This window comes from Phallusia mammillata, chromosome 7, assembly GCF_965637545.1.
Source record: "Phallusia mammillata chromosome 7, kaPhaMamm4.hap1.1, whole genome shotgun sequence".
In the NCBI taxonomy this organism is placed as follows: domain Eukaryota; kingdom Metazoa; phylum Chordata; class Ascidiacea; order Phlebobranchia; family Ascidiidae; genus Phallusia; species Phallusia mammillata.
In genome coordinates, this window is record NC_137258.1 from 24904397 (window position 1) to 24919827 (window position 15431).

General features: G+C 39.6%; 1 protein-coding gene across 1 annotated transcript; it reads left to right on the plus strand.

Moving 5' to 3' along the window:
* Positions 1 to 98: 98 nt before the first annotated feature.
* Positions 99 to 15385, plus strand: LOC145238904 (sushi, von Willebrand factor type A, EGF and pentraxin domain-containing protein 1-like). The gene is made up of 29 exons (XM_080102185.1): positions 99 to 221; positions 467 to 649; positions 891 to 1082; positions 1319 to 1510; positions 1938 to 2120; positions 2347 to 2520; positions 2790 to 2969; positions 3046 to 3225; positions 3587 to 3766; positions 4140 to 4319; positions 4540 to 4719; positions 5226 to 5405; positions 6033 to 6212; positions 7143 to 7322; positions 7678 to 7860; positions 8280 to 8459; positions 8866 to 9051; positions 9546 to 9725; positions 10041 to 10220; positions 10684 to 10863; positions 11098 to 11277; positions 11616 to 11795; positions 12060 to 12239; positions 12665 to 12844; positions 13264 to 13443; positions 13891 to 14070; positions 14464 to 14646; positions 14934 to 15224; positions 15296 to 15385. The coding sequence occupies exons 1-29, from the start codon at positions 155 to 157 to the stop codon at positions 15304 to 15306; spliced, it is 5085 nt and encodes a 1694-aa protein (XP_079958311.1). The 5' UTR covers positions 99 to 154; the 3' UTR covers positions 15307 to 15385.
* Positions 15386 to 15431: the final 46 nt, after the last annotated feature.

Here is a 15431-nt window from a genome sequence, read left to right on the forward strand (position 1 = left end):
TTACTTCAAAGTGCGTAGGTGTAATCATTTTCGTCGCGAAAAAAGGTTTTCAAATAAACTGAAATCGAGTATTAACGTCATCACCGGGTATATAAGGGATTGGAAATGTGGCAAACGGCACTTGGCCGAATCCAGACGGCAAAGAAAATACAAAATGAAGTCATTGATCCTCCTGGCAGTTTTATGTTGGGCAAGCACAGTTTCGTCCTCCTACCAAAGAAGTAAGTGTTGGTTTGGCAAAGTTAAAACAATATTGCGCTGTGTGTTAAAGTAGTTTTAGCTTTCGGTTTTGCAGTAACCTGTTTTAACTATGACTATAACGCTCCATTTTCTTGCAAAAACAACGAAAATTTTCAATGTATATAAAGAATTGAAATAACTTTTGTGCTCATTTCTGTAAAAAACGGAAGGGTGTTCAAACCGCCTGTAATTTGGACATGTCGATAATTGTTGCGTCTGATTTCAGCTTGGTGCAGGACGATCAACGTTGATAAAGCAACGTACTCGCCAAGACGTCGATATTTTTGGAAGGGCTATTCTGTGACTTACACATGCAACAACGGTTATCAGATGCAAGGAAAGGCAAAACTCACGTGTTTGCAAGGAATCGGTTGGGATGCAGCAGCGCCAACTTGCGTTCTCCCATCCTGTAAGTACAACGTAACAGGCCTGCTAAAAAATATTGGACTGCAAAAATAAGTGATTCAATTATAAACATAACTGCCAAGGAACTGGTGTATATAGAATACATCGCGCAGGAGTTTCAACAATCTCTGTTGTCATATACAACAGTTCCTTGGCAGTTATGTTTATGATTAAATTACTTTTCAAGTCCGTGTATAGTGTTCGTAAAAACAATGACTTTCTTGAAAACTTTTTTTATTACCCAGCCTCTCCGGCCGGATGTGACAGACCGGAAGCCCCCGCAAATGGAAACATCAAACCTTACAACCAACAGCATTTCTATGAGGGTGACAAAATTTGGTTCACTTGCGACGCCGGCTACGAAATTCCTGATGGCGAGAAAAAAGATGTCACCTGTTTGTCGAGTGGCTGGTCTCATGGCACCCCCGACTGTATCAGTAAGTGGCTTGACAGTTTTTTGGGGGCCATTTTTTAATAGTTTCTGTTTTTGTTCATGCGTATACATGTTTAGTGGTGCATGACCAATGTGCTTTCAAGCATAACCAACCTTTTGAGAAAATTTTGCGGTAAAAACAAAAAAGTTAAACATATTGTTTTGCAATTTGCCTCAATCTGTTGCTTTTTGTTTGTTTTTATTGTACTCGCTTGTCAATATATTTTGTTTTGTTTTTAGAAGTGCCAACTGGTTGTGGTAAACCAGCAGAACCTGAAAATGGTGGACTCAAACCAGATAAAACATCTTACGACGTCGATGATAAAGTCTGGTACTTTTGTGACGCTGGTTACACACTAAACAAGAATGATAAAAAAGATATTGTTTGTAAATCAAACGGCCAGTGGTCGCACGGACCTCCGAGATGCGAAGGTTGGTTCTAAATTCTGATGCAAATATGTTGTGTTATTAACAAAAATACTTTGCAGCTATAGCTGTTTATAAACATTCTGCAGAGTATGGCAGCTGTATGTGCGATTATCACTCCATTTTTTTTTTATTGCACATGAAAATGTAGCATAAAGTAGAGATATATATTTTATAAAGAAATTTAGCATTAAGTTTAAGTATACCTATAATGCTAGTATACTGTCTGGCTTGCCTGCCCCTGTTTACCACTTGCGTTGCACCCGGGCCCGGTATAATTGGTCTTGCATGCCTAGCTAAAATATTGTTGGGAGCTGCCACATATTGCAGACTGTTTAATTAGAATGTTGACGACAAATTTGGCACAAACACACAACAAACATGCGGATAACTAAGATTTGCATGTTTTGTTGACTTAAAATGTTGTTTTTAGCCGATGAGGTTTCTTGTGGAAGACCTGCCCGTGTTAGTTATGCTTCTTACAAACCATCGGCATCATCCTACAAGCCAAGTTCAACTGTCACCTACAAATGTAGATATGGTTACAACTTAGTAGGAAGTGCCGAATCAACTTGTCAGGACGATGGGAGCTGGACTCCAGCACCAAGCTGTTCTAGTATGTAGTTTTTATTCATAATTTTTCTAGTAGTTTTTTTATGGAAATATTGGTAACCAGATTTTCTGCTGAATATAATAATAATTTACTAATGAACACCTTACACTGATTTAAAGAGTAATTTCATCAAAAGCATAACTACGATAGATGATGTCTACATAAGGTATTCTTTATACGCAAGTTCTCTAGCATTTATGTTTTTATATATTACTTTATGTATTTTCAGTTATTACTTGCTCAAAACCTGACATCCCTGAGGGAGGTGATATTCGCCCCAACAAGGAGACATACCGAAGAAATGAACGTGTTTATTTCCGATGTAACAAAGGATACACACGGACCGGTGCATCTTATGCAAGATGTCTGCTCGGAAAGTGGAGCGCTACAGCATTCTGCACCGGTATGATATGGATTATGTAATAAAGTGTGCTAGCCAAGCTCCCAAGTAGTAATTATTGAAATGTATCTTGCCCTTAACCTTAACCCATTGATTCTTCAAACACCCATGGGGCATGTTCAACCCGATTCAAATGTGCAAACTGTTCATTGTTTGGAATTGTTGAAGAATTCACGAACAGTATTAGACTTTTAGTGTATTTAACTTACATTACTAAGAGCAAACAAATTTAATTTATTAGAAAAACTGAAAACTACACAAAGTATTTTTAGCTATTCAGTGTGACGCGCTGGAAGCACCTGAAAATGGAAGCATTGATCTGGAACAAGATGCTTATGATGTCCATGATGTGATCACATTTTCTTGTGACGACGGATTCGTGCTTGTTGGTTCATCAACGAGTACTTGCCGCGAAAACACCAAGTGGTCAAATAAGGTTCCTACTTGCCAATGTAAGGAATTCACACAACATGTTTAAAACAGGTTTACCATATTTTCAGCTTTTTACATATTTGTGTTTATTTTCAGCCAATACTTGCAATCCACTGACTGCTCCAATTAATGGTGAACTTTCACCCGATCAAGACGAATACCAGGTTGAAGAGACGATTGTTTTCACCTGCGATGAAGGTTATGAACTTATGGGGGCAGAGGAGGTCGTGTGCCAGGATAACGGAGATTGGTCTGATGTTGAACCAACATGCGAAGGTAACCAATGTTTTGCAATTGTTTAGTCATATGCTTTATACATTTTATACTCAGTGTTTTTACAATAGAAACCATAAACATAGTAAATCTTTTCTTAATAATGAAACTTCCTTTCAAGTAAAGCAACTGCGATGATTCAGGTCATTAAAATCAGATCATGAAAATTCAGTGTAAAGACCGCTAAATCTGTCGCTGTGTTTTATTTGTTTCACGAAAAAGAGTGCATTTTGCTTTTCCATCATCAGTGTCCGAAAACAAAATAAAAAAACCCCCATAAAGTTCTTTATTTGTGCATGAAAGGTTTTACCAGCAAATCTATGATGAATAAATCATTGTGATCCAAATCTAACTTTTGTTGCAGCCGTTACTTGCGATGGGCTCACTGCTCCTGACAATGGTCAACAATCATCAAACAACCAAAAGTACAGGGTTGGGGAACAGGTTGACTTTTCATGTGATGATGGATTTTTCTTGGACGGATCTGAGCAGCTTGAATGTCTCGCTGAAGGAGTTTGGTCTGATGTGGAGCCAACTTGCCAACGTAAATATTTGTTACCTCAAATTTTGATGTAAATTTTAATGTATTTGCACATTGGTTGGGAATAACACATCAGTAGAAATTGTGCATATTATATTGCTAACAATAGTTTTGGTACCAACACTTACAAAAATATAATACCACTTTTATTGCCAATTGTATGAAAGATTTTAATGTATTTGCACATTGCTTTGGGATAACACATTAGAAGAAGTTTTGCATATTATATTGTTAACAATCACTTTTGGTACTAACACATACAAAAATATAATATTGCTGTTTATTGCCAAGAAAATAAATTCATTTTTTTTTGCATATTCTGTTATTGTTTTGGTCAATTGATTCGAGCTTTGATTTATTTGTTTATTTTTTGCAGCTATTACCTGTGGAGAATTGGTTGCACCTGACAACGGGGAAATGGACATAGTGCAAACCCAATACAGCGTCGGACAAACTGTGGTATTTACATGCTTTCCTACTTTCACACTGGTTGGTGCAAACGAGCTGAACTGTCAAATATCTGGGGAATGGGATGATGTGGAACCTGTGTGTGAAGGTAAATATGAAAATTTGTCAATAATACAATTTAATTTTTTACTTAATAAACTTGCCCGTATAATCACAAAATGTGGCAAGTGTACTTTTGATTTCTTTTGGAAAACTTGCTAGTTTGCCTTCTGTGTCAATTTTGCTGCATTTTGTTTTGTTTATTGGTTCAGGGATTTTATGTAACATTCTACAAGATTATTAAAAAAAAAAAACTGTTTTCTTCATAGAAATCACATGTGATGCATTGTTGGCGCCACTCAATGGAGCTATTTCATCTGATGATGTTCAGTTTAATGTTGGTGACAGTGTTGAGTTTACTTGTGACGAGGGATTCAGATTAATTGGAGCAACTTCATCAGTTTGCGAAGATACTTCACTCTGGAGTGAACCTGAACCTTTCTGTGAACGTGAGTTATTTTCCCTGTTGTGTGTTGGTCAATATTTATAGCCTGACAGGGTAACTGTTGTTTCCAAAGTGTTTTTTTGTATCACCTCTGCACATGCTAAGGATGACATAGCCCTCCTTTACTTATGTTACCACCAACATTATATTTACTTAACGATGCTAGCAAAACTGGAAGTAGCATATTTATTTGACATCTTACAAAGTTTTCTTTGTATTTTTTTTATGTTATGCTGATATTATCCCCCCCTGCATTTCATTTACTTTGTGTTCAAAATTCTTTGCATTGACACTTTATAGTTTATACATCAACTACATACTGCTGGGTACTGTTATTTAAGTGATTAACAGCTTTTTGGAAAAAGTTTTACTAAGTGACAACTAAAATAGGTAATATGAAACTATAGCACCCAGCACCACAGTATGTGGCTTACAATCGAGATAGGGTTTATAATCAAGTAAATACAGTAATGTTGTCAGTTTGTGAAGTTGTTTTCACATGGTTTGCAGCAATTGTTTGCGATGCACTTGTTGAACCCGAAAACGGTGAATTCTCCAACAATTTGGATTTCTATCCTGTTGGTGACTCGATTGATGTAACTTGCAATCGTGGATATAATCTTGTTGGTGCTGAACAACTCACTTGTGGAATCGATGGATTATGGTCTGATGAAGTACCAGTTTGCGAAGGTGGGCAAAGTTGCATCTATTAGTGAAATGTGATGTTAGGAATATTTTTTTGCTTTCTACTACAGTTGTGGAAATAAATATACAAATCTTATTGGTAGTTATTGTCAGTGGTGGGATTCAGCCGGTTCACACCGGTCCTTTAGAACCATCTCACGGAATTTTATGAGATCAGCAAACCGGTTAGCATTACTGGTTACTGTCAATGGACTTTTTGTAACAGAACCGGCTGAAAAATATGAATCCCACCACTGGTTATAGTGCATTATGATTATCCGTAACTTGAATCATCTGTATTGAGTGCTTGTTGGTTCAGAGTGATTTCTGTACGCACAGTTTTATTGGTAGTTGTGTCTTTTTTAAACACTTCTACATGATAAGCTGCAGACAGTCCACACTGTTTTGATCTATAAGGTCTCATAAGTGAAGCTAGTATTTATTACTAACATTTCTTCTTATTGCATATTACTAACTAATATTCAAATCAATCCAGCAATCCCTCATAAACTTTGCAACAACAGCTTTCTTATATTTTTTAACCAGATGCCCAGGTGTGCAAATAAAAAGCCTTAACTATTTTTTGGTGCCTTATTTCCATTTTGTTGCTAATTTTTAAATTCGTATTTGAAGCTGTCACCTGTCCCGGACTTACGGCACCTGTCGATGGCAGTCTCAATCCGCCACAAAATGATTATGCAGTTGATGATGTCGTCACCTTTACATGTGATGAAGGATTTGAATTGATCGGAAGCATTGACGTGAGATGTCAAGCTGATGGCACCTGGTCCGACTTCGAACCTATTTGCATTCGTAAGCTGAACATTCATGTTTTGTGAAAAAAAATATATTGATGTAACAATTTATCAAAAACATCAAGCTAATCAGTGGCATAACAATAAGATATAAATCCATAACTGGGATCAGCCCCTAAACATCGGTGCAAACCTGCAATCGTGGCACATTCATATAGAAATCATAGTACGCCAGGCCTATTGGAAGCGTCATACCGAATCAAGGCGGTCGCCAAGCATTTACCATATGACAATGCACAAGCTAAAATAATCCAGCCAGACAGCATAAAATAACTTGAATAAATATTACATAAAAGATGCTGAATGTATCCAACAGATTTTCATTATGTTTTTACAAATCACTATTTGGTAGCAACAACACAAATCATAATGACTAGGGATGGGCCAAAACTGCAAATGTTCTGTTTGGTCGAGCATTGAGCATCTCACTTTAATGCTCGGTGCTCGGCCGAGCACGCTCGGTGCATTATGACGTCACGAAAAATCCCCTTTCTACGTTTTAGCTCTACAAGGTCTCTTACGTCACCGGTGTTTTATTAAGCTGTACATGCCCATAAAGTGCGCGTTTTAAAGTTTTAAAAAAGTTTACCTTGGCTCACATCATTTGAAACTTACATCTTTTTTCTAATATCCTAACAGTCAAATATTAATGGCTCATTAAAAGTTTGTGATGCACCCTTGTATACCCCTTCGTACTAGTGCACCCCGTGCATATTTTGGTGCACGTGCACACCGGTTGAAGAGCACTGCTTTAGAACACTAGTTACGTATGTTAGCAGGGCATGAATATGCAAATTAAATGCTCGGGTCAGTTTGTGCAACTGCTCGGCCGAGCACCGAGCATTAAAAACAGCGATGCTCGGTACCGAGTACTCGGGTACTGGCTCGGCTCGGTTCATCCCTAATAATGACCTTGATTTTTTTTCAGCCCTCCAGTGTAGCGAGCTTGAAACTCCCGACAATGGTGAGATGGATGTGGTGAAGGTTTTCTATGATGTTGGTGATGAGGTCACTTTCACATGTGATGAAGGTTACACACTGACCGGTTCACAGTCCACCACCTGTCAATCAAGTGGAAAATGGTCAAATGATGAACCCACTTGTGTTGGTAAGGTTTCATTTTCATAGTTTTTATTTGTAAAACAATAACTTCTTACTTTTGGTTATACAAAGCTATGTATGTTTGGCTTAAAGCTCATGTTTGCAGCTGTTTATGGTCAAATATATAAAAAGCGTGTAGTAAACTGTCTACATTTTGCTTTAATATGCCTGTAATAAACTTCTGCCAGTATTAAACTTGAAAAAAGGTCTGACTTTTGTGGTATAAAGTTTTTTTTGTATGTTTGTTTAACTTAAAGTTCATGTTTTCTATTGTTTGTGGGTAGTTATTATAAAGCGAGTAGTAAACAGCTCATGTATATAATCTATCTGCCAGGTAATAAACTTAAACCGTTTCCTTCCAGCCGTTATGTGCGACCCACTCCTCCCACCTAACAACGGTGACGCAGTTCCGTTCCAGCCCACTGGTTATGGTGTGGATGACGTCATCACCTTTTCGTGCAACGCCGGTTACCTGTTGGACGGGTCAGTGACGTCAATATGCCAGAGTGACGCAACTTGGACCGAACCTACTCCCGTATGCATTGGTGGGTATTCCCCATGTTTCACGTGATGAAATGTTGCGTCATAATGCCCGTTTGTCGTATATATCTCTTTTAATTTGATCAAACTGTTGGCCCAACTTAAAATACCTTTTACTTTTTCAACCTACTCACTCATTTTACAATAGATCTAATGTATATTATGCAAAATGTAACATAATTAGGGTAATGCAGACAACTTACGCGCTTGAATCTTATCCAAGCGCCGGTTGTATGATATTTTATGTTCCATTTTGCAGAGTTGGGAAATGTTTATTTCCAGGTTAAAATCAGCTGACAGTGTTATAAAAACAAACTAATTTCGCTAAAGCATCTTCAGTGTCTATACAGAGCAATGAAATGGATTCAAATTAAAAAAAGGAATAGTTCTATTCAATTTACCAGGATTGACTACCATTTTGCAGAGGTTACTTGTGAGGCCCTACAAGCTCCGTTGAACGGCGAGCTGAACCCAGCACTGCCCGTCTACACCGTCACTTCCGAAATCACATTCACTTGTGATGACGGTTATATTTTGGCCGGAAGTGAGGTAGTTACATGCGGAGATGACGGAACTTGGTCAGATGTTGAACCGACTTGTGAAGGTGAGGGTCGGGGCTTCACTACATCAACCACGATATTGGTTGAATTACTGATGTATGTTGGGTTTCCCACTAAAATATTTGTCAGTCAAACAACAGTTTGCGTTAAATCATCAGACCTTCTCTACTATATAACTCCATCAGCTTAAAGGGGGGACTTTTTCATTTAGTATCATCGAAATATTATTAAAAAGTAAAAAAATAGAACCCTTTCGGTTTTTGTGGCAAGGTTGACTTTGATGTACGCGGAACTTTTAGAACATTCTGTACCGATATCGACAACCGGGATTGTAAAGACATCGTATTTCAATATAATAAGATTTCCGAGCTTTGTTTCTGAAGACTTGTTCCGTTTCGATCATGTACGCACGGTTTGTGCCAATCTTTGAACTCGGATTTTTGTTTCCAGCAATTCAATGCTTTGCACCTTTCGTTCCCGAGAACGGCGAAATCGAACCCCAACCTGTGCAAGATTTCTACAATCGCGATGATGAGGTTTTCTTCTCATGTAACGAAGGCTACAGACTTGTTGGAGCAACTTCCATCGTTTGTTTGTTGACTGGAGAATGGAGCGACATCGAACCAACTTGCGAAAGTAAGATTTAGTGTAATCAGATTGTTCCTTGCTTTCAACGTTTTTGCCTCTGCTGCATCTAATCACCTAAAAAATCCTAATTGCCCACGCTCTTATTCGTATTATTTATAAAAAGCTTTAAAGGAGCTTAATATTAAAGAATCCTACGTGTTAAGCAAGACCTCGACGCCTCCTTGAAAATTCCTTTCTCTGTGTGAGAATGAATATACTTAACAATATCAGACCCTCCAACAGACAGCATGGTCATTAACGATCACTGTTTATGAGAATAAATAACTGGGAATGGAAAATACTTTCCAAGTAACAGATTCAGTCCATGAATTTACAATATATAACAATTCGTTTAACTGGCATTTTCAGTTTCTTATTCAAATAGAACTTTCTCTGTGTGGCGTACGTTTCTCTTTAAGGGAGCCCTGGTTATCCACTGCTGCTTCAAACACAATACAAATGTGCAATTTTCGACTTGTATTAATACTGATATTACCTCGCAGGGATTCTGTGTGACGAACCAATCACACCCGAGAACGGCAACATCGAAAACCCACTTCCCGAATTCCCATTCAACTCTGTGGTTATTTTCTCCTGCGATGAAGGTTACATCAGAAACGGAGTTGAGTCTATTACATGTCAAGCTGACAGCACGTGGTCCGATGTGGAGCCCACATGCGAACGTAGGTTGCACAATATTTAAGCCATTGCTGTCAGGCATGATATCAAGTTTATAGAGCTCTTTTATGGCAAATGTATTTTTATTCCGACGTTTCGGCGTCCTATACAGGTCGCCTTCATCAGGGTAATTTTTTTCCTTTGTTTATCGTGCACTGCACTAGTCGCGTTAAGTGTTATTTACCCTGATGAAGGCGACCTGTATAGGACGTCGAAACGTCGGAATAAAAATACATTTGCCAAAAGAGCTCTATAAACTTGGTAGATTGCAAAAACGATCGTCGCATCACTTTAATAAATCCACCTCCGTATATTCACAGCGATCCAGTGCCAGGCCCTCGATGCACCGCTAGATGGCAGCAGATCACCACTACAAGATCTTTTCAACGTCAACGAAGAGATCCTTTTCAAATGTGATCCTGGATTCACACTGATTGGTGCCGATGTGGCGACTTGTTTGCTCAGCGGGGATTGGTCGGATGTCGTTCCAACTTGTGAAGGTGACAATATATTAACAACGTAACCTAATTAGTATTTCGTTTGCGACAGAAAATCTAAACGTTTCGAATCGATAAAGTGCCTCGTTGGAAATGTAAAATTCATTTCATGGCTCCTCGCTCACAAAATGTTAGCAACAAAACTGTTGTACTTTCATATTTATTTGGTTAAATGTAAGTTGTTGCTGCCAGGCATGATATCAAACTTATAGAGATCTTCTGGCAAATGTATGTTGTCAGGCGTTCTAAATACAAAGAGCGCAGCAAGTTTTCCTTGATACACTCGTGGTTGAAATTCAGGTTTGTCATGTGCCTCGGAATCGAGTGTCTCATGGCAACGTACTTCCTGATACAATCGCCAGAAGAGCTTTTTAAATTTGTTTGATTGAGTGAATTAACCTCCCCGTTTTTTATGTTTCAGCTGTTAGATGTGGTGAGTTAAACTCCCTGTTTTTTTACGTTTCAGCTGTTGAATGTGGTGAGCTAATCTCCCCGTCGAACGGAGGACTTTCACCAAGCCAAACATCTTACTCAGTTGGCAGCACCGTCACTTTTACATGTGATGACGGATATTTCTTCAACGGTGCCGAGGAACTTACTTGTTTGGACACCGGAGATTGGTCTGATATCGAACCAACATGCGAAGGTAATTGTCGGGTTTCATGTAGCAACGTATTTTCGAATGAAGCAAGATGTTTTGAAACGCCTAAGCTTGAAACCGGTTAAAACCCAGAATTGTATGCCAGTGTTTCCTAAAAACTTCCAAAAACATCATTTGTTTCGCAAAACTACCACTAAACTTCAAACGACGAATGTTTCAGTTGTAAAACCTCACTGGTCACAAAACATCAAATAAAATGCAAAACTATTTGTTTTTCAGCTGAGATGTGCTTCCAGCCAGTCGCACCAAACTTCGGCTCAATTATTGCGATCAAACCTATGTATCCAGTGGGTGGCGTAGCTGAGTTCGCTTGTAACCAAGGTTACCGACTTGAAGGAGCCGAGACGATCACGTGCCAGATCGGAGCAGTTTGGTCCGATGTTGAACCGACATGCGAACGTAAGTTTGTTTTCAGCATTATATATTGGGAGAAGGCGGGGTTTCTGTGGGTCAAAGAGAAGCCGGGTTACTGTGGGTCAAAGATAATCCGGGTTACTGCGGGTAAAAAAACGGGGTTACTGCGGGTCAAAGAGAAGGCAGGGTTATAGCGTGTCAAAGAGAAAGCGGGGTTACTGTGGGTCAATAAGAAACCGGGGTTACTGTGGTTCAAAGAGAAGGCGGGGTTACTGTGGGTCAAACTTTTGTGGATAAACGAGCAACTGTTGAACTAACGATTTTTTTGGTGATTTTCAAAACGCGGCTTTGTGATGTCACTGATGACGTTTGTTTCTCTTCAGCAATCACGTGCCGCGACCTGATCGCACCGGATCAAGGTTCTCTCTCACCCGAGCAGGCGATCTACAACGCTCAGGATGTAGTTAACTTCGTATGTAACGATGGTTACGTGTTGAGAGGTGCTGCTTCCATCAGATGTCTTTACAGCGGTTTGTGGTCGGACCAAGAACCAACTTGTGAAGGTTTGTTGCATTTTCTTCAAAATTATTCTGTTACAACGAAACGAATTGTTATTCACTTTTGAAGTTGGTCTGTAACTTGCAATATCAAACAGATCTTTTCGATTTGTTTTATTAATCAGGCTGATAAGACAGTATTTGTGCATCAAATTATTCGGTCGAAACCATATCCATGTAAAAATGACTGATTCAGCTGAATAAGTTCGAACATTCGGTACATTACTGCCCGCGACCGTTTAATATTTCGCCTTTTTCTTGTTTCCATAGAAACCCGCTGCCAAGCCCTCACCGCTCCGGATCAAGGCTCCCTATCTCCCGACCAAGTCGATTACGCAATCGGCGCTGAAGTGACGTTTACATGCGATGATAAGTTGAACTTGGAAGGAGACGAAGTTTTGGTTTGTTTGCCGAGCGGGCAATGGTCTGGGCCGGAACCAACATGTAGAGGTATTTACTTGTTTCTAGAGTAGAGCTAAAACTGCAAATGTTCTGTTGGGACGAGCACCGAGCATATAACGTCAATGCTCGGTGCATTGTGATTTAATGATTTCACAATTCCATGCTAGTTTTATCATTACAAGGTCACTTAGTCACCAGCGGTGCCCTTTCAAACACTAGTTACGTGTGTTAGCAGGGCATGAATAAGCAAATTTAATGCTCGGGTCAGTTTGTGCAACTGCTCGGCCGAGCACCGAAAATAAATTTTAAAAGCAGCGGTGCTCGGTACCGAGTACCCAGGTTCTGGCTCGGCTCGGCCTAGTTCTAGTATAAGTCTGTACAGGGCCCAGAAATACACGTTTTTTACCATCCAATGCATTCTTCAGTTTATGTTCCTCACAATTCACCAGTGGCTGACCATAAAATTTTCACAGGAGTAACATGCCGACGTCCAACTACTCCACGTTACGGATACACAAGACCGAGTAAATCGAGTTACTCAGCTGGGGAGAGTGCAGAGTTCGGATGTCGAACCGGATACATACTTAATGGAGCTTCTGAAATCATCTGCTTGTACACAGGATTGTGGTCGGATGACGAACCTACTTGTGAAGGTGAATATCATTTCCAAACAAACCTTTTATGTAAACCACTGGTTCTCAACTCGTTTCGCCCAGTAAAAATAATATCGTGGACCATTTCATTTTTGAGCAAGGTTGAAGTAAGCATACGAAACAACCATTTGGACATAATTCTTTAAAACCGATTTTCAAGGAGTAAGATACAATTACCAACAGCTAACGTTTTTATGCTCTTTCAACATGAAATATATAATCTGCTCTAGTTTATCACTTAATTTAGTGGACGTTCTGTGGACCACCCAAAAAGTCATCAAAGACCACCAGTTGAGAACCACTGATGTAGAAAACAGACGTTAAAAACAGATTTTTACTAACACTTCTCGTATTGCGCAATCCTACCTAACTTATAATACTTGTACGTCTCAAAATCCACTAATACTGTTTTCTTACAGTTGTGACCTGCCCGGTCCCTGACAAACCAGACAAGGGAAGTTTCAGCCCATCCAGGAACCGATACGTCTACAGGAACCGGTTGTACTTCCGCTGCACAACCGGATATGTTGTAATCGGAAGTTCAAGGTTGTTCTGCCAGGCTGACGGAACTTGGGATCATGACTACCCAACTTGCCAACGTGAGTAGTTGGAATTTCTTGATACATTTTTATAATTTCGCTCAATTTATTTATCTCACAAGCCCAAAAATCGATGCTTCTTCCTTTAGAACAGTGGTCGGCAACCGCCGGGCCGCGGCCCGTGCCAGTCCGCAAAGAGTTTGTTACCGGGCCGTATACTTTGCTTTGAAACATTTTGCCCATATACCCGGGAATGAAAAACTAATTTAGGCGTTTTTATTGCAGAATATTTGTAGTTTTTTTAAGGCTTGTCCGTTATCAAATTTTAGATTCAAAACCGGTCCGCAGTGCGAATAAGGTTGTGGACCCTGCTTTAGAAACAATTTTTGTTTAGGCCACGTTACTTATTGTGACAATCTAAACAACTTTTCAAATAAACGGTTATTAACCAAACCAGCCTTACGTATAGTACTCAATTTCTCACAATATTCTGTGACCTTGATGTAGAGGTCAGCTGCCCTGACATCGAGGCCCCAGCAAACGGATTTTTCGACACCGAGAAAGACAATTACTACGCGAACGATGTTTTGACATTTGGTTGTGACGAAGGCTTCCAGCTTGACGGAAGAGAAAGAATCGTTTGTCTCAGAAACGGCCGATGGACAGCCCAACCTCCAACATGCATTCGTAAGCTTTTAATTCTTCGCCAGTTTTTACAACTAAAGTTGTCATAGGGTTTTGCTTAAACATAAAAGATGATCATCTATGAGCATTTGTTATACGATATCATGAGAAGATTCCATGAGTTTGCATTTGTAAAGCGGTATTATAACATTCGATACGTGCGCCCCCCTTAAATCTGTTCCCCACTTATTCGGAGAGGGGACAAGTTTGAAAACCACTGATTTGCCCGATAATAGCTCCAAGCATTCAATCGCAAATCCCATTGTTATTTCTGCAATACCCGATTGATCCCTTAAGGGCCGTAATTTCAAATTGCCAAAAAGTTTCCCAGTGACATCTTGTGCAAGATGAGTGACGTCACTCGACAGTATTATCACGTGACTTTTACGTCTGCAGCTTCGACTTGTGACGCGCCCCGAGCCCCCCAACATGGGTCGTACAGCCCCCAACAAAACACCCCCTACAATGTTGGAGATTTCATCAGCTTCGAGTGCGAGGAAGGTTACGCTATTAAGGGTGAAGCTGAACATGAATGTCTCCCAAGCGGATCGTGGTCACAACGAGTTCCTTATTGTGTCGGTAAGTTAACGACTGTGGTTTAATGTTGGTTAGTGAACCAGCTTCGTGCAATCTACCGTTACATGCTTGTATGTAAGTTTAAAAGCTATTTTTTTGTAAAAAAACGACAATGTCCAAATGTCTGCGTTCTTTCGTTTTTTGTCAAACGATAGAAAACGTTATTGGGTCCAGTTTGGGTTTAAATGTTTGATGGACTTTTTTTAAATTACACAATTTGTGCAAAAAAATGTTTATTTATTCATATTTTGCCAAACGACGAAAATAATTAAACCACATTTTTTGTTCAGTCCCGAAATGCCCTGCTTTATCTGCACCCGTGAACGGTGGAGTTCATCCCGGTATAACAGGAGAAGCAAATGTTGGAACTAAACTCTGGTTCTTCTGCAACCTCGGGTACATGATGGTTGGAACGGCCGACATCGAGTGCAAACATCCCGGCCGATGGTCAGCTGGCGTCCCTACTTGTGTCCGTGGAACTTGTTTTAATCGTTGTGGTGATTTTGATGCAACCAAGGGCTGCCAATGTAACTATCAATGCGGCAGACTCGGAAACTGCTGCCACGATTACCACGACCAATGTAAGTGGTGAAACTTTCAAAAATAAATCTTCAGATTATAGATTTTCTAACGTTTTTCTTTCTGTTTTCAGGTCCTCAATAAATTGGACGAAAAAAAAGACTGAAATTCACTTTTAAATTTGTGCACCAAGCGTTATTGCCAATAAAATATACGCAACGAACTATTGTGTGATGTATTGGCGTCGTTAAAATTTTGGGTGCCCTCAA